This window comes from Bos indicus, chromosome 28 (assembly GCF_029378745.1).
Source record: "Bos indicus isolate NIAB-ARS_2022 breed Sahiwal x Tharparkar chromosome 28, NIAB-ARS_B.indTharparkar_mat_pri_1.0, whole genome shotgun sequence".
Lineage (NCBI taxonomy): Eukaryota > Metazoa > Chordata > Mammalia > Artiodactyla > Bovidae > Bos > Bos indicus.
The window spans coordinates 9,031,103-9,050,952 of record NC_091787.1 but is presented as its reverse complement, the minus strand read 5'-3'; the positions used below and the strand labels follow the sequence as shown (position 1 = coordinate 9,050,952).

General features: G+C 36.8%; 2 protein-coding genes across 9 annotated transcripts in view; one reads left to right on the top strand and one right to left on the bottom strand.

The window, feature by feature from the left end:
• The window catches only part of ERO1B (endoplasmic reticulum oxidoreductase 1 beta), a 72,221-nt gene extending 61,932 nt beyond the window's left edge, over positions 1-10,289 (top strand). For 4 of the 8 annotated variants that reach the window (XM_070782296.1, XM_070782295.1, XM_070782299.1 and 1 more), the window contains 5 exons: positions 929-1,015; positions 2,104-2,237; positions 7,294-7,350; positions 8,903-8,941; positions 9,951-10,289. In XM_070782296.1, the coding sequence (XP_070638397.1) occupies positions 929-1,015; positions 2,104-2,237; positions 7,294-7,350; positions 8,903-8,941; positions 9,951-9,966 (333 nt within the window). In that variant the 3' untranslated portion in view covers positions 9,967-10,289. Of the gene's footprint in view, positions 1-928; positions 1,016-2,103; positions 2,238-7,293; positions 7,351-8,902 lie in introns of all 8 variants that reach the window. The other 4 variants (XM_070782297.1, XM_070782301.1, XM_070782302.1 and 1 more) reach the window with 4 other exon arrangements.
• Positions 10,290-10,697: 408 nt separating this feature from the next.
• GPR137B (G protein-coupled receptor 137B) overlaps positions 10,698-19,850 on the bottom strand; it is a 63,842-nt gene continuing 54,689 nt past the window's right edge. Inside the window, 1 exon segment of the mRNA XM_019954140.2 lies at positions 10,698-19,305. Coding sequence (XP_019809699.2) covers positions 19,191-19,305 — 115 coding nt within the window. The 3' untranslated portion in view covers positions 10,698-19,190.

Genomic DNA, 19,850 nt, shown 5'->3' with positions numbered 1-19,850 from the left:
CAAAGCATGTGAATTCTGAGAATGGAGCACAAAGGAGTTTTTGGAATGTTTCTGTTGTCTTTCTTTTGGCCAAGCTACAGATTCCTCCAAACACTTTGGGCAGCAGGGCTGGGCTTTTGATGGGCCAGGGTTTTCAGGTGACTCACTCCAGCTCTTTGCAATGAAACATTTACCTCAGTACAATAAAATGATGTTTATTTTCTGCATTTGCCCAATGAAAAGGATGAGGAAACTTTCTCTTAGTTAGTGTTGTTCTCAGAGAAGCTGAGGCTGACCTTAGTGTTACAGAAACCTGTGCACAGATCACAGGCAGAAGAGTTACCAAATTGTGTGGGGAGCTAATACAGCACCATTCAAGGATCCAGTGAGTGAGTGTCCCTGAAGAAGCAGCCTTAGCAAACGTGGGGGACTGCGAGACCACACACTGTGGTCATCCATGCTGACAGAGCACGTGTACAGATATGGGGTAGTCCTAAGGAGAGACATGGGAATTGATCATTGCTCCAGGACTAGCTGTCTGATTTACACTTACACAAAGCAGTGCATCCAAAATAAATAAAACATAATGTAGATGTATTTGCCACTGGTTGTATGCAGATATCAAATAGAAGCAGCAGTTAAGCTCCTTCAAAGTAAAAACCATGCATGATTTACTCTTGTGTCCCCCACAGTGAACATGTTGGTGCTTTGCATGGAGTAGCCTCTCATTAAAAAATTGGTTGAATTAATATGTGGAGTGAATTTTATAAAATGCTATTAATGTTAGCTATTTCATATGCATGCTATGCTGTACAAATCCAGATGATTTTCATCATTGTTGAAAAACACAATTCATTCATTAATAAGCTTAAAAATGTTTTTAGAATTCAGATAAATGCAGTTTAATTTTTAATGTCTAGTTAGAATGAAAATATTTTCTGCACATTAGGAGGAATTCCGGTTACATTTCAAGAATATCTCCCGTATAATGGACTGCGTGGGATGTGACAAATGCAGATTATGGGGGAAGTTACAGGTTTGTGTGTTGTTTTCTGTTCTGAAACTATTACTAACCTTAAATTTCTGCACTGAGAAGTTGAAAGTTTTTGTTAAAATGTCCTCATTGTTCATTGAATTAGAGATCCATGGGGAGCACATGTATACCTGTGATGGATTCATTTTGATATTTGGCAAAACTAATACAATTATGTAAAGTTTAAAAATAAAATAAAATTAAAAAAAAAATAGAGATCCAAAGTGTGGTTTTGCTATTTCATTTATGAAAAAAATTAGTGTGTATTAATGTATGTGTGTTAGGTTGTTTTTTCTGTTATTCTAGGTTAATGATTTTGGTTTTATTATATCTGTTTCTGTTGGTACAATATCAGATTTCTGAAGTTGGATGATTATAAATAGATTGTATTGGTATTTTACATACCTATTTAGAAGATAAAATGTAATCATATAAAAAACTTAATTATCAAATTATAATCACTGACTTGGCATCAGTGATCAGAAGAAGGAGGTCCCCTAGTCACAAAATAGGAAAGTCTGCACAGCAGGCCCATTTCCCTATATATTTCAATGTAAAAAGGCTTGTGTGATATTTTCTGTCATCTTTTTACAAAGATGATAGTAAGTCATAGAAAGTCAGGAGATGGAATATTTTTTAATGGTGACTACACTGAAATCAGATTTTTCTTTTTCTCTAGTGCTAATAATTGAGAAATTATTAAGTGTAGGTATCACTAAGAACTTATAATGATTTCTAAGTTTTGAATTGCTAGGGACTAGAAAGAATGCTTTCAAGGTTACATATTGAACACTTTTAATCCTAATGTGATATTTTCTTGGTTAAAAAAATGGCATTTTAGTAATTTTGAATAGTATGATGTGTATCCAAAAGGGTTAAACTTTTCAGGTTTCCTTAACAGCTTCAATAAATTTATCATATGCATAATCTGTGAGAAGTAGAAACTATATTTTGCATAGTTGAATATTTTGGTGAAAAGTTCAGTTCATTTGAATTTCCTGCCTTCTCATCACAATGACTGAATGTTTCTTTAAACCTTTATAGCAATTATTATGTGAATTTAACTGCAAGTTTATCACTATTTTCTTTAGACTCAGGGTTTAGGAACTGCCCTGAAGATATTATTCTCTGAAAAAGAAATCCAAAAGCTTCCAGAGAACAGCCCATCTAAAGGCTTCCAACTCACTCGACAGGAAATAGTTGCTCTTTTAAATGCTTTTGGAAGGTGAGAACTCTTCTCATGGGCTTCCCTGGTGGCTCAAATGGTAAAGAATCCTCCTGCAATGCAGGAAACCTGCATTGGATGCCTGGGTCAGGGAATTCCCTGGAGAAGGAAATGGCAATCCACTCCAGTATTCTTGCTTGGAAAATTCCATGGACAGAGTAGCCTGGCGGGCTACAGTCCGTGGGTTGCAAGAGACAGACATGACTTAGTGACTAAACAACAACACACAACAACAACTCCGTTTATAGTTATTATAAAATGTTGGCTGTATTCCTGTGTTGTACAGTGTATCCTTGTAGTTTATTTTATATATAATAGTTTGTACCTTTAACTTGTTACCCCTATATTGTCCCTTTCCCTTTCCTCTCTATCACTGGTCACCACTAGTTCTCTGTAGCTGTGAATCTGCTTCTTTAAATATATTTAAATCTAAATAAAATTAAATTGAGAAAGAACCAGATATCAACTTCCTCAGAATTTCTCTCAGTCTCATAAGGAATATTCACAAATGCAGCCCTTCCAGCTTCAGTTCTCTAGCTCAGTTCAGTTCAGTTGCTCAGTCGTGTCTGACTCTTTGGACTCCATGGACTGCAGCAGCCAGGCTTACCTGTCCATCACCAACTCCCAGAGCTTACTCAGACTCATGTTCATTGAGTCGGTGATGCCAGCCAACCATCTCATCCTCTGTCATCCCCTTCTCTAGCCTTCAATCTTTCCCAGCATCAGGGTCTTTTCCAGTGAGTCAGTTCTTCACATCAGGTGGCCAGTGTAATGGAGCTTCAGCTTCGGTATCAGTCCTTCCAATGAATATTCAGGATTGATCTCCTTTAGAATTGACTGGTTTGATCTCCTTGCTGTCCAAGGGACTCTCAAGATTCTTCTCCAACACCACAATTCAAAAGCATCAATTCTTTGGCACTCAGCTTTCTTTATAGTTCAACTCTCACATCCGTACATGACTACTGGAAAAGCCATAGCTTTGACTAGAAGGACCTTTGTCGGGAAAGTAATGTCTTTGCTTTTTGATATGCTGTCTAGGTTGGTCATAGCTTTTCTTCCAAGGAGCAAGCATCTTTTATTTCATGGCTGCAGTCACCATCTGTAGTGATTTTGGAGCCCCGCAAAATAAAGTCTGTCACTGTTTCCATTGTTTCCCCATCTATTTACCATGAAGTGATGGGACTGGATGCCATGATCTTCGTTTTCTGAATGTTGAGTTTTAAGCCAGCTTTTTCACTCTCCTCTTTCTCTTTCATCAAGAGGCTCTTTAGTTCTTTTTCACTTTCTGCCATAAGGGTGGTGTCATCTGAGTGTCTGAGGTTATTGATATTTCTCCCTGCAATCTTGATTCCAGCCTGTGCTTCATCCAGCCTGGCATTTCTCATGATGTACTCTGCATATAAGTTAAATAAGCAGGGTGACAATATACAGCCTTGACGTACTCCTTTCTCGATTTGGAACCAGCCTGTTGTTCCATGTCCAGTTCTAACTGTTGCTTCTTGACCTGCATACAGGTTTCTCAGGAGGCAGGTCAGGTGGTCTGGTATTCCCATCTCTTTCAGAATTTTCCACAGAGGCTGTTTTACCTTTTATTGCTCTCTAGAGAGTACTGGACTCAGTCAGATATTAGCATTCTGGAATCCTGGCGCTGCCATTTACTGGCAGCTTGAGCTCAGGTACATCATTCCTTTCTTCCAGTTTGTTTCCTTTCTCTGTACCATGAAGATAAGTAAAAATCTTTCCCAAGAAGTTAACATGAAGATAAAATAAGGTTCCATGTGACACTTTTAAAATTACAAGATGCTCTCTCAAGTCCATGGCAATAGGGGTGGTAGTGATGGTAATTTACAGACACCACTGGGAGTTTAGTGCTCTAATATGTTCAGCACTTACAAATCTGTCTCATTTTTTTATGACTAGTCTAGATGTGAGAAACCTTTCTTTTCTTAAGGGTTATGATACTCAGGGTGGGATGGTTACACAAATAAGGAACAGCCTAATTTAATCACCCTTATCCTCCCAGGGAAAACAAATAACAGCCATCTGCTTTTAAAGCTCTTTTAAAATATTCATCTTTCTCTCCCCTTAATTATTAAAGTAATTCGTGGTCATTATAGAAAATTTAGAAAACCATGTGAAAGTATAATTTAGTAAATAAATGTAAAAATCATCCATATGCCTACCACTTAGAACTATTTCAACATTTGTTGTATTTTTAATGTGTATTTTCTCACTACTTACACATTTTGTATCCTTTCTTATCCTTCTTTACTTGGCATTATGTTGTAATCATTTCCCAATATTATTTTTTCATAAGCATTCTTTTTTTCCTTAGTGTGTACCTGATATATACAGCATTATATTAGTTTCAGGTGTGTAACATAATGATTCGGTATTGGTATATGTTGCAAAATGATCACCACAATAAGCCTACTTAACATCCATCACCATACATAATTACAGAATATTTTCTTATGATAAGAACTTCTGAGATTTACTCTTTTAGCAATTTTCAAATATATAAACACTGTTTTTAATATAGGCCAATATTCTGTTACATGGACATACCAAAATTTAGCCATTCTTTTTTCTCTTCATCAAGTTTTATTGTTTCCTTCATATGTATTCTATACATTTCTTATTTTTTTCCTTTAAAAATATTACAGTTACTCTTAATAATTGTTAATCAGATCTGTTCATTGTATCTTCCACCTGATTATCAGTTCATTTATATAGTAAATGATTTTGGTTGCACTAACCACACAATTATTGCGTTATACTTTGGGGAGTTTGTGCACTCGTTCTTATGTGAACTGGGAGTTTTCTTGGTCTAACAACCTATATAATACAGTCCTACCTCAGCTAGGGCACCCAGCGCAGCATTGCTTTGTCCATAATGCTAGTGGGCAGAGACATACAATGAGCGCTGTTTTTGGTTCTGGCCACAGAATGCTGGGAAATGTGCTTTCTTTATTTTGAATACTCTGCAAATGTCTTTCCTACACTAGCAGCCAATTTTTGACAGTTACAGCATTTCTATCAAATGGTTTATTTTCCTGGGTACAAATAGATAGGGGATTAGTGACCTGTTGAGTCTTACAGCATATTTTAGTGTCTCTCTGGAAGTACCAGTGAAGCAGTAGATGGATGCAGCCATGCTGTGTCTGTCTGAGAATAGTAACAGGGAGTGTGGGCACTCCCTCCTGTGTCATAACGTGTGAGCTCTTGGATGCATCTTCACAGAGACAGGTCCCACACCATGCTGCTGAGTCTGTACTCTCCTGGTAAAATGTTAGCTTGTATAAAACCTTGAGTTTTCTGATACTCCCCAGTTTTGTATCTAAATCAGACTTTGAGCATACTTTTTTCAACTGCTGCTCTTTACTGAGCTCTCTTTTCTTTAGTTAAGGGCCTTGGTCTCTACCGTATCTTCATGATAGTTTTTTTTTTTTTTTTTAATGGGTACTTTGAGGTACAGAAAATGATTTTACACATTTATTTTGCTTAATAATCATATTTTCTCCTAATAAACATTTTCACTTCTCTAATATTCTGAGGATTTGAGTAAGAATTCATTTTCTGTTCATCTACAGCTTGTAAGAGTATAAAGAAAATATTTTTGAGACCATAGAGAACATAGATTTTTTTTGAGAGGCTGTATGGTCCTGGGATCTGATGAGCTGGTTAGAATCCTACCCACTACCTGAGTGACCCTGAGAAAATTACTTGATTTATTTAAGCCTCAGTATTCCTAAATGGGCGTCCCAGGTAGCAGTAGTGGTAAAGAACCTGCCTGCCAATGCAGGAGACCTAAGAGATACGGGTTTGAGCCCTGGGTCGGGCAGATCCCCTGAAGGAGGGCATGGCAACTCACTCCAGTGTTCTTGCCTGAGAATGCCTTGGACAGAAGAGCTTGGTGGTCCATAGGGTCGCAAAGAATCCGACACAATGGAAGCAACTTAGCATGCACCCTGTTCTTAAAATATAAAATCAGGATTAATTTTATCTACTTTGTAGAGTTTTTTGTTTTGTTTACAATTAATGAGATTACATGTGTGATGGGCTCAGAACATTGCCTACCATACCTTAAGCTCTCAATATAAGAAAAGTTATTACTTATTATGTACTTAAAGGCACTCAAAAAAAAAAAAAACAGAAATCTGTAATTAATCTGTTAATGGAATAAAGAGAATAACAGGAAAAAAAACAAACAAACAAAAATAAAGGCTCAGTACTGTATTCTATATCATCTTAAGTTACAGAAAGAAAAATGTTAGATTTTTATTGTATAAACCTGAATTGTACATAAGGATAATTGAGCTTATAGGATTTCTTTTTTAATGATTCCCATTTCAGAGTTTTACTTCTGAGTTTGGGCTCAGAAGTATTTTATTCATTCATTCAGTCAGCCAGTAATTATTTATTGAACACTATAAACATGGGTCCCTGGAGAAGGAAATGGCAACCCACTCCAGTGTTCTTTGCCTGGGAAATTCCATGGACAGAGGAGCCTGGTGGGCTACAGTCTACAGGATCAAAAAGTTGGACACGAATAAGTGACTAACAGCAACAAATAAATTCAGGTGGCTGGAGGGCACAGGGATTCAACAGTAGACAGATAAATAGAATCTGCACCTTTGTGTTAAAACAGATCAGTGTTTGTGTTGAAACAAATCCATGTTTGGGGAGCAATAAGAAAGAATTGGACATTTACAGAGGAGAGTGCAAAATGAATTTTTAAGGCCAAATGTAAATGATTTGAGATTCTTTATTGTAATGAATTATCATATCACTGTTCCCATCATTGATCTAGAATTTGTTGCTAACAGGAAGTAACTTTGCCCCTTCTAAATCAAAAGTAACAAACTACAGCTCTGTTTTGCCAGTCTTTAATAATTATAGCATATGCTTTAAAAAATGGAAGCTTCATTGTTCAGTGAAACATTATTTTATTTTCAATTTGCTTTCAAATTATAGTCCATATGACAGCATCAATAATATGAAATGTGTACACATCCTATTAGCTGTACTAATATGCTTTTTTTTTCTCTTGTAGGCTTTCTACAAGTATAAGAGAGTTACAGAATTTCAAAGTTTTATTACAACACAGTAGGTAATAGAGGCTTTTATATGTCTAATTAGAGACATAAAGTGACTGTGTGAAGCCTTTTTAGTCTTGGACATTTCAGCAAAAGGAGACTAATCAGACTTCAAGAATTCTGAGCTCTTAAAGAGAAAATTCAAATGTTCACTTGAATATTTATGCTTCTTAATAGATTATCAACTAGAGATATTTATAAATGAAGTATATACTTTTAAAACATGTAAGTTATACTAATTCTGTGTTTAATTCCATGTGTTACCATCTGTTGAATATATTCTGAACAGCAATTCACAAAGAATTGGCTTTGTGTTTATTCTGTTCTTTATTTCCAGTAGTCAAACTTAAAAATGTCTATGTCTCCATCCGAGTAACACTGTTAACAGTCTGTTATGGAAAAGGAGAGCTAGAGAGCAAATGATGCTTAGGGCCAGTATCAGTAACAAAAATTTGTCAATGATTTTTAAATGTATTTAGCCTTGCCTAGCTCTGTGTGTCACCATCTATCATAGGGAAGTGTCTGCGTGACGAATGACCCTTTCAATGTATAATGACAGTAGTTACCTAAGAATCCCCAAGGCTTCAATTTGTTTTAAGATTTTTACTTGCTGTTGTTGTTGCTGTTCTGTTTTGGTCTAAAGGCGAATAAATACCTTCAGCAAAGGTGAATCAGTACTGTCCCCTGTGCTACCCATCCAGATCTCCTGTGCCTGCAGTGGGCTGGCTCAAGGGGATTCTTTACTGAGAACCTAGAAAACAGTTTCTGTTGGTTTTGTGTCTCTTTGCCCCTACTCCAACTTTAGGAATTTTTGTTAAGAAAACAAAAATGGCATAAATACTTAACAGTTTCCATATTGATAAAATTTGAATGGGATTATATGGATTTCTAACACCAGTTGGAGACATTATATACACAAAACTTACTATTTTAAAGTAAGCATTTTTAAAGGATTTTATTTTTGACTATAGTCTATGCAATCCTCTCTCAACTTGATTTTCTTTGGTATTTAAATAGTTAGTTCATACTTCTGTAAGCTTCCTTTTTCCCTACCTTTTCTTTTTTAGTTCTTTGTATATAAATGAACTTGCAACTTGTACCAACAGATGACTTTATAAGTCCTAAATTGTCATTTTCTAAGCCTTGGATTTAAATATCTTTAATATTTAAAATATTGATTATTGTTAAAGGTGTTAGTGTATATATAATGTGATTAATTTGGAAGGTTGCAACTGTGTAGAAGTAATGCGGGTATCAGTCTTTTATGAAGTAAATAAGTGCTCTTAAATCCACATCTTATCCTGCCAAAGTCTGAAATGTCTTCATTGGTGGTTTAGTGGCATACTTGTGCTTAGTTGGTTCATCCCCCCTTTAAACATATGTAGCTATCCCTTGGAGGGATATGGTTGGGGGGGAGTAAGAGCTCACTAGTTACTTTCTTACCCAATTTCTAACCCTTGTAGACCTGGAGTTTTCATGTTGTTGATGGTGGTGGTGGTATATTTTTGTTGAATAAAACAGACTGATTTGGTTGGAGCCTCCTCCACTTTTTCTTTTCATTTTTAGGGATACAAGTACTGTCTGGTGGGAAAGGGGGACCTTAAGGTAAATTTGTCTAAAAAGTTGAATATCTAGGTAATCTTGCTAGTAAATTAATAAGAATTATTCTTAGTGTTTTTCAAAGTCTAAGAAAATGTGAATGTTTTGCACTTTGTCTATTATTACTGTAAGTTTAAAAATCTTTTTGGTAGTGTTACTTCACCATTCTCCCAGTTAAAGATAAAAGCTGTTGTTTAAGTTCTATTTCCTGGAAAAAATCTTTGGTCATTTCCATTTGTTTTCTTTACTGTGATTTGTTTCAAGCTTAGTTAAAATTGTGTCTTAGAGTGAGTTCTAGGACTTAAAAAGTCTAGTTAGGGTAAAAAATTCTTTTAAAGGTTTTAACAGATCTTTCACTATCAAGAAAATAAACAAATGAAGTAGTCTTAAGCTGAAATCTATTTGATTAACTTTACCATAAACGAGATTGTGGGGGGGAACCTACATTTTTGTGTATGTGTGTATTTCTTAAATGAATGTGATAGAAATCTCTGTTTTGTGAGCCTGGTGATGTTTTATGATCCCTGTGATATAAACTTTTTTCCAACTCCTACTTTTTATTGTGAAGTGATATTACAGTACCGACTGCATTGTGACAATGCTTGGATGGCAATACCTCTTGGCATTTTGTCTTTATCTCATCACCTAATTTTAAAATCCAGCACTTGATAATATAACTTGACAGAAATGATTGTACCAGCTGACAAAGTAATGAAAATGAAGAGAAGGAACATATTCCTTCCTTTAGTAGCGTGAGTTTTTTTTTCCCCCCCTTAAGTGACATCTGTGTAAATTAGAAATTCTCTGTATTAAAACTGATAAACTTAAATGTTTCTCTTGTGTTGATTCTTAGATTACAAGGAGGATGAGACAGACTATTAGAATGGTTTTTTACAGTTTTGAAATTTGATAAGTCAAGTGTTTTATTTTGACACTTTAACGTTGTGAGTTGTTCAACACTTGTAATCTCTGTATGTCTGTGAAACACTGTGCCATATTCTCCAACTTTACCTAGGTGCCACTGTATATAAACAAGGACAGCTATTTTGATCTCCATCAGCATTGCCTTCACCTGGAAATTTGGGAACAGTTCACAGTAAGCCTCCCAGCAGTTTTGCAAACTGAAGTACCTGCAGAAACCATAGCTATTCACCAAAATACACAGACTGGGTGCATGGTATCATGGAAATTATTTGGGAAAACAAAAACAACACAGACACATACCAGGTTTATGTGTATTCTATTTGAAGTAACATCTACAGGTGTAGCTTTGATTTTGAACAGAATTCCAAATGATTTGCTGTTGTACCCACAAGATTACAGAAAATGTGAATTAAAGTAAATGTTTCTGCAATCTTCCTATCCTGTTTTTTTTTAAACCCCTTTTAAATGTTTCCTTTTATGAGATGAAAATTTGGTTATAATTGGTAGAGAAGAGAGAAAATAAGTAGTCTGTGGTTGTTTCCTTTTTAAAATCATAATTGCAAGCATTGGCAGCCACTGTTGAAGGGCTTTGCATGGGTTATTTATCTTCTCAGGAGCCCTAGCAGGTAGGTACAATTAACTTTTCTATTTTTAAATCAGAAAACTGAGGAGAAGAGAGGCTAAGTAATTTGTCCACATTCATATTCTAGGTTGTGGGACTAGAACTTGAAACTGCTCAGAATGTGGTATATTTGTGTTATTTTAGAAACTGGCTTATTACCAATCAACTAAAACTTGGGGAGCTTTTAGTATCTTTTGACTTGTACTGAATCTCATAAAGGTTTTTAAATATATTTTATTTAATTTTTTAAATAACTAATACATTCACATAGTTCAAAAACCAAAAAATATAAAAAGCTATACAGTGGAATGTCTTCTTTCTGACTTTGGCCTGACTTTCCATACTGCACATCCTTCCCCCGTCCTTACCACAAATAACCTCTGTTCTTGGTTTCTTATATTTCCATCTATACATTTTTAAGGCATATACAAACAAATACAAATGGAAAGTCTCATTTTATCCCTCACTTTTACCCAAAGAGCGGTGGTATATACATACTGTTTGCTTTTTTTCACTTAGTTTTTCTTGGCAGTCTTCCCATGTCAATGGATAACTTAATCACTCTTCTTTTTTTAAGGTAACTGCTTATTATTCCATTATATGAATGTACAGGGCTTCCCTCATAGTTCAGTTGGTAAAGAATCCGCCTGCAATGCAGGAGACCCTGGTTTGATTCCTGGGTCAGGAAGATCTGCTGGAGAAGGGATGGGCTACCCACTCCAATATTCTTGGGCTTCCCTTGTGGCTCAGCTGGTAAAGAATCCGTCTGCAATGCGGGAGACCTGGGTTTGATCCCTGGGTTGGGAAGATCCCCTGGAGAAGGAAAAGGCTACCCACTCCAGCATTCTGGCCTGGAGAACTCCATGGACTATATGGTCCATAGGGTCGCAAGGAGTTGGACACGACTGAGCAACATTCACACTTCACACTTAACATTTGAATGTACAATTGTTTAGTTAGCCAGTCTTCTATTAATGGGCATTTGGATTGTTTCCAGACATTCTATATGTCATTTTACACATATGTAAATATGTACTTATAGTCTAAATTCTTGCAGATGGAATTTTTAGGTCAAAGACCATGTGCATTTGTAATTGTGAAAAATATTAGTATATGCCCTCCACAGGAGATGGTTACCAGATGACACTTGTGTGCAATTTAAAACAATGCCTGCTTGCCCACAACCTGACCAACATGAGTATTATTAAAATGTTGGATTTTTGCTATCCTGATAAGCTGCAAAATTATATATCAGTGTGTTTTAGTTTTTTCCTTATCACAGGTAAGGCTTACTACCTTTCATTTGTTTAAGGTTTATTGTTTATCTGTATAATTTCCTTTTGTGTTTGTATCTTTTTCCCATTTTTCTACTGCACTATTGATCTTATCAATTTCTAAAAGTGTTTTATTTGTCAGGGATATAAATCCTCTGGGGGCTTCCCAAGTGGCTCAGTGGTAAAGAATCCACTTGCCAATGCAAGGAGATGTGAGTTTAATCCCTGGGTTAGGAAGATCCCCCGGAGGGAAATGGCAACCCATTTCTTTCCTGGGAGATCTCATAGACAGAGGAGTCTGGTGGACTACAGTCCATGGGGTCGCAGAGAGTTGAACACTACTGAGCATGCACACCCCTGTTAATCCTCTGTCTATAAGAAGCTGTACACTTTTTCCCCCCAATTTGTTGTCTGTCTTCTGACTTTGCTTATGGTGGTTTTGTCATGGATTTTTAAAAAAAATTTTATGCAGTCTAATTTATTGATTTTTTTAGTGACTTCTGGACTTTGATAGTTAAGAATGCCTTGTTCACAGCAATAGTTCATCTGTATGTTCTTCTAGAACATTCATGGTTTTATTTTTTTAGATCTAAATTTTGATTCCTTGTAGTGTATCCTGGTATAAAGTGCAAATTAAGTATCCAACCTATTTTTCCCCCAAGTGATTACCCAGTTATTCCAGCACCATGCATCTTTTCCTCACTAGTTTGAGATGCTATGTGTAATCATATCTAAAATTCTAGGTTCTCTATTCCATTGGTCTGTTACTCCTGTACCTGTTTCACATTGTTTTAATTACTCAGGGCCTCGGTTTTAATAGCTATTACAGTGGTCCCCTCAGTCTTTCCCCACACCCCTTTAAAATAACTTTTTAAAGCTGTTCTTATTTGTTCCATTAACGCTTCAAAGAAAAAAAAATCCTTTAACATATGAATGATGCTAAAACTCTGACCACCTCAAGTGTTTGGAGGGTTGCACTTTTAACCACAATATGTCACTGTCCTTTTTATACTTCACTTGATAAAAAATATACTTTTTACTACCTGCTGTGTTAATCACATCAGTATTCTATTTGCCAGTGCCCAAACAGGTAAGGACAAAGAGACAGAACATGCAGTTGAGACTCAGCTTCTAAGAATGATTTCAGAATGATCTTGCTATACAATCCTTACTTTCTTTTTTATTCCATTATGGATTCTTTGTACAAAAGTTAGATATCTGTCAAAGATTCATGAAAAAACAGGGAGGGGCCCTTAAATGAGTATTAAACTTATAAAATCTATATGCAGTGGATAAAAATGCAAGTGTAAAAAGTCACCTTAAAAAACCCCAATAACTTGTCAGAATAACAGGATCTGAGTATTTGCTCGCTCTTGTAGGAGCTGGACATATAGCAGTGAACAAAACAAATATCCCTGCCTTCAGGTAACTTAAGAATTCCGTAACCTCACTGGGTTATATCTAGTTTATCATAAGAATACACCCAGAGAAAGAATACAGTTGACCTCTGAACAACATGGGTTGGAACTGCATGAGTCCACTTGGAAACACGTGGGTTTTCTTCATTATATACATAGGGGCTACAGCACTACCTAATGTGCGGTTGGCTGAATCTACAGATTTGGAACTACAGCTAGAGAGAGCTGATTATAAAGTTATACATGGATTTGACTCTCTGGGCCTCAGCCCCCACTAACCTTCATAATGTTCAGTAATCAACTGTATTTTAATAGAAGAGGAATAGGTAACATAGAAACTTGTCTAGTGGAGAAGGTACCCTCCATGCCAAAATCACTGCAGACAGTGACTGCAGCCATGAAATTAAAAGACACTGGCTCCTTGGAAGAAAAGCTATGACAAACTTAGCATATTAAAAAGCAGAGACATCACTTTGCTGACAAAGGTTTGTATAGACAAAGCTGTGGTTCTTCCAGTAGTCATATATGGATGTGAGAGTTGGACCATAAATATGGCTGAGTACTGAAGAATCGATGCTTTCTAATTGTGCTAGAGAAGACTCTGGAGAACCCCTTGGACAGCAAGGAGATCAAACCACTGGAAGGACTGATGCTGAAGCTGAAGTTCCAATACTTTGGCCACCTGATGCGAAGAGCCGACTCATGAGAAAAGACCCTGATGCTGGGAAAGATTGAGGGCAGGTGGAGAAGGGGGCACCAGAGGATGAGATGGTTGGATGGCATTACCAACTCAATGGACATGAATCTGAGCAAACTCCGGGAGATAGTGAAGGACAGGGAAGCCTGGTGTGCTGCAGTCCATGGGGTCACAAAGAGTCAGACATGACTGAGCGACTGAACAACTGTGAATGAATCTTAGCGTCTGCTTGAAAGTGCCATCAATTTGTCACAGATCGATTAAAATCAATTAAAACAATCTACCTACCACCCCTTGGTCAGGGCAGAGTCAGCATTCACCACACATCATTCTATTATTTAAGTTACCCATGCTGATTTCCTTCACAGACCGTATCTCCAAATGGGTAAGTGTTCTTTTTGTTCTTTTTGACAGGTTTTCAGTCTGCAGGCCTGAAGCCCAGACTCTGGGCTAGTGAATGCACCAAGGGATATACAGTGGCATCAACTGAAAGGTGCTGGTAAAGCAGCATCTGTTTATACTAAATGTACCCCGTTTATACTTCAGTTAATCCTTTAAGGGTACTTATGACTGCAAAGAGACAGGACGGACTGTTGTAGCTTAGCAAGGTTCATGGGAAATAGAGGGTCAGAGTCAAGAAGGATCAGAGTGACAGGAATCAGTGGAGAAAGAGACAGATTTTGGAGGTCATACAGGCTAAAAAGAAACAGGTCACAGATCTAGCTGAAGAGATCAGCCCACTCATCTCAAGTTTGGAGTGGGCTTTTAAAGTTCAGAGGGAGAATCTGTTCTACAGATGGAAGAGTCTAATATTCTACATGGCAGGGCAGCCTCTGACCTGTCAAAAGAACAGATCAGAATTGGAGGCTAAAGAAGGAATAATGGCAAGGAAAACAGAGGAGAGATCCAGCCCCAGGTCAAGGGACAGAGGGAAGGAACCCAGCTTTGGAGAAACTAGGCAGATACCATTAGGAGCTCTTGAGTCAATGGGCTTGCACCTAAGGACTCTGGCTGCCAGGTCATCAAGTAGGGGTTTTAGTCTCAGAACCCCAACTCAGAATGAGCACACATCAGTGCCCAGGCCCAGAGGACCTGGGTGACAGGAATGGGGAATGTACACAGTTACCTAGGTTGGGAGCACATGGATGACATTAGCTGATGTTCAGGTATTTTGACCCTTTCATGCAAGGGCTCTTCATACATGCCTGCTTAGGCCCAAGAGCAGGGTTAATGTAAGGACTGTGCTGACTGGACCCACAAATACCAAGCCCAGGGTTTAGCACATAGTAAGTGATGGACAGGGAGGCCAGGCGTGCTGCAATTCATGGGGTCACAAAGAGTCAGACACGACTGAGTGACTGAACTGAACTGAAGTGTTGAATAAACACTTAATTCCACTTCCTTACCCTCACTGTCCCTTAAAAAAATGTTAAATGTGTCCTCACTTTAATCAGTTTGTAGTCTGAGAATTCCACTATTTAGCTTGATCATTTCCAAAAGCTCCTCCATCTGCACTATGAAAAGTCTTAATATTACGCACAGTTAACAATGCTTTTAATTAACAAAATTCTCACCTATATGGGATAAAAATTAGAAATACATATTAGATGTGTCTTTGATCAGCCTTATGCTAATCTATATTTTATCATGCAGTAATCTAAAGCAAAGCAAGTTTTTTGTTTTTTTTAAAGTTTCTTGGAAATCTTGACAGCTTCAAATATTTAGACCCATTTAGTTCTAATACAAGTTCATCTTTATTGTCAAAGTAAAAGCAATATTCTTGTAATAACTATGTAAATGCAAATGAGAACCTTCTTCTCAGAGTACTTCTCACACTCTAGGATTTACTAATTCTTCCTCCTTTCCTCTTAAATAGGGTTAATTGTTCAAGGCCAACAAAGAGCAGTTCTTTTGGATTTTGATAAAGAGAAAATTTGGGGATACATTAGCAAGTGTGCCTGATGTAAGCAGCTAAACACAATAGCCAGCATAGTCATTAACACTGCCTGACATATTCAAGAAAGAACTGGCATAGCTAAATGTGATTGATGTGTGTTTATTGTCAGAATCAAAACTTCTTAGAGTCCACGGTTGTGTGTGAACACACTGGATGTTTTCATCATCAGCTCAAATGGGTTCACTGTAGAAAGGGAAAAAAGCCAATGAAAGATATCTACAGGCAGACCTCATTTTACTGTGCTTCACGTTAACTGCACTGCAGATACCGCATTTTCTATAAACTGAAGGTCTGAGGCAAGCCTATGTGGCTCAAGTCTTCCGATGCCATTTTCCCAACCGCATTGGTGTCTCTGTGTCACATTTTGGTAATTCTCACAATATTTCAAATGTTTTTCATTATTATTGTCATGGTAACATGTGATCAGTGATCTTTGTTACTACTATGACTTGCTGAAGATTCAGATCATGGTTAACATTTTTTAGCAGTAAAATATTTTTTAATTAAGGTATGTGCATTGTTTTTTATATAATGCTACTGTACACTTAAAAGTATAAACGTAATTTTTTTTAAAGTGTAGACCATTGTTATTTATTGAATTTGTTACAATATCACTTCAGTTTTTTATGTTTTGGTTTTTTGGCTACTCGGCATGTGGAGTCTTAGCTCCCCGACTAGGGAATGAACCCTCACCCACTGCAGTGGCAAAGCCCTAGCCACTGGACCTACAAGGAAAATCCGTTTTATGCACTGGGAAACCAAATTTGTGATTCACATTTGTGCAGTATTTTGCTTTACTGCAGTGGTTTGGAACCGCACCTGCAATCTCCAAGGTCTGCCTGTACACAAACCAGTTGGCATTCTTTAGACAGTTAACACCATAATTAATCCTATTGTGTATATTTCCAGTGGATGCACAAGAAATATGCAGCCTTTTAGTGTTCAATCAGACTTAGCTAAATGATGGTACAAAATTTTTGGTGATATGGCCTCTACCTCATTCTTAAACTTTCACATTATGGGTGGGGAGGGGGTAATTTCATCATGTTGCCTTAAAACAAGAGGATGTTTGGGTATTTTGGAACCAATAATCTCCATTTCTTGTCTTCTCGTGACCTTTAGTATTTCACCTAGGAGTAGGGCTGTTAGTGTACTTGGCAGCACAAGTAAATAGAAATTTAAGGGAAACTTAATTTTCCTTTCCATACCATACGTGCAACATTTCAGAGTAAAAGTGATCATTTACTATGAGAGAGAGTTTGTTACAATCACAGTTTTTTATATTCTAGATGTGTTTACAATTGTACTTTAGCATTACTTTTAAAAGGGAAGAGAAAAACAGGCACTTAGGACATTTTTATCTTTTCCAATAAAAATAATAGTTCAAATAATACTAGCAGCTTAATCATAAAAACAGAATATCAGTTAATGCTGAGTATTTCAATCTTCCTGGCAATAACAACAGAATAATAAAATATTTGTATGTCATAGGATGAGTATAGGACTTGTATGATTTTAGTACTGTTTTAAAATATATATCTACCCTTCAATGACCTCATACTGAAGAACTGCAGTACTTCCTGAAAGCATGACTTAGAGGATTTTTAAGCATTTTCTGAGTCTGCCTTTAAATTCTAAGTATCATTAACGAAAATAGTATGAGAAGTAGGGTGTTCTTAAAGCTATTTAGAATAACAGCTTATAATATTTTAAGGCAACCTGAATTATCAGTGCAAATTTTGCTTCACTGTAGAGTTTTCCCTGGCAGTAACTATTTTAAATATGTAACCCAAATTCTTCCACATATTGGAAAGCAAAGAAGTTGTTGTGTGATTATGCAGGGTGAAGGTATCCCATACACAAGAAAAACCCTATTGTGACCCCCTGAAAACTTGAAATTCTGATTTTAAATACCATCAGGGTAAGAAAAGCAGACTTGATCCCTATGAAGTCAATGCCCAGAGATGAGTTGTTTCTGAAGGCCAAACTGGGAAGTAAGATATCAGAAATGGGTCTCCATGAGGACAGAACTTACTAAGTTCCTTTTCACCTGCCCCTCCCTCTGTCCCAAAATATGGTACTTTCTCTTTGGTAATAATACTTCCTCAGTACTTAACCTCCCTGACACAACCATGTACAGCGTCTAATTACAGGCAGTTTTATACCTGCAGGCCATATATATAGAGAGAGTCTTGGAGATCTTTAGAATGGCACTTATGGTTGGGGAACTATTTTTATGACCTGTGCTTCACTTAGATGAAAGACAACTTACAAGGAGCTGTCTGGAACATGCCCTTTCCCATGACTTAAAAGGCAGGCATCATGCTATAGGATATTGCAATGCTACTATTAATACCTTTTTAAACAAGCAGCTTCCAGTAGGCTGCTTTCAGAGCTATTTAAAAACAAAGGGTATAATTTTAATATGGTTGGAAACTAAAATAAAACTGTTAGAATTCCGCATAGATGTTCTGGCTCAAAGATGCAGGGATACCTGTTATTCATCCCCTCTTAAGAACTTCTTTGTTCAGTCACAAATGTTCAGTAAGCTGGAAAAGGTGCAGTCTTACTGAAGTTTCGAGGTAATGGCTATTAGATTCACTGGGCTGACAAACTATGCAAAAATCTCTGAATACAGAAGGGAAGGTTTAATAGTGTAAGTCAATTCTATCCATGTTTTTAACGTTATCAACGTATTGAAGTGTGTACATCAGCACCCTGTTGAAAGGAAGATTACATTTTGGCAAAATTTAAGAGATTCTTTGAGGAACCAACCATCTGTGCTTTTCAACACTGTAAGGAACCAACTACCTACTGTGTAGTCTGCTGACATTCTGCTGCATTATAAATTTCAACACGTGAGTTGCAATTAGCTTCCTAGACGTCAACTATACTTAGAATCTAACAGAATCTTAGTGACCTGACGAGGTAAGGGTCTGAGGAATACTTTAGTCCAAAAGCCTTTTTAAAAAAAAAAAAACCATCAGACTATATACTGTATACTTTTAAAGTGAATTATGCATAAAAGTCTGTGCAAACTATGATGTATATTGCAATAATATTCTCAAAAAATCCTAGTATATTTTAGCATTAAGTTATATAAAATACATCTTTATAAAAGTACAGAATTTTTTAAAGTTTAAATTATACTCATGGAATAGGCAGCCAGGCTCACTTTTTAGTACTAAAATAAGATTTTATCGATCTAAATTATTGCTTAGTCCTATGGAGCCATCAGAAACCTGTAACAAATTCAAGTCCTATTTCTTAAGGAAACATGCCCTAAAAATTCAGCTGTCATTAAGTTAGTCTTTCTGAAACGTTTCAACTGAGGCATATCTTCCGTAAAACTGTTAACTGACGCTACCCGTGGCTTGGTTTGTCAGGATCCAGAATTGAGTCTGGTTGTAAAGTTCCTACTTGTGCCAGGAAGCTGTTCGCTGTTTGTTGTCCCCAGTCGTAGTAGTCTGGAGCAAAACTTGAAAAGGAAAAGAGAGATTTCAGTGACTTGAAACATTATGCTGACTGCTGATGACATGCCTATTTTAGGTTGACAGAAGTGGGCTTCTGTATAGATAATCCTAAAGCTTTTCAAAGTAGTTTCCTGAAGCTAGTTTTCCCACACAACCGTGTTAGCTGTGCACAGTGGCTAGAAGACCTCCCACAAAAGTCACCTCAACTCTTCAGAGCCTGGAAGAGTAGTATTACTGATACACAGTAATACCAATCACTATGTATATCACAATGCTTTAGCCACAAATTGTATCTGAATCCTAATGGAGAGTCTGATACACTCAGTTCAGTCAGTTCAGTCACTCAGTCATGTCCGACTCTCTGCAATTCACTACCAATGTGTTTTTGGACAAATAACTTCTGTGCCTCAGTGTTAATATCTGTTAGGATGGGAGTAATATTAGGAACTAACTTGTTGGGCTTTTGTGAGTTAATACCTGTAAAACTTTTAGAACATACAGTATCTTAATATACAGTCACCACTCAATCATGCACATTGAATTATTGTTG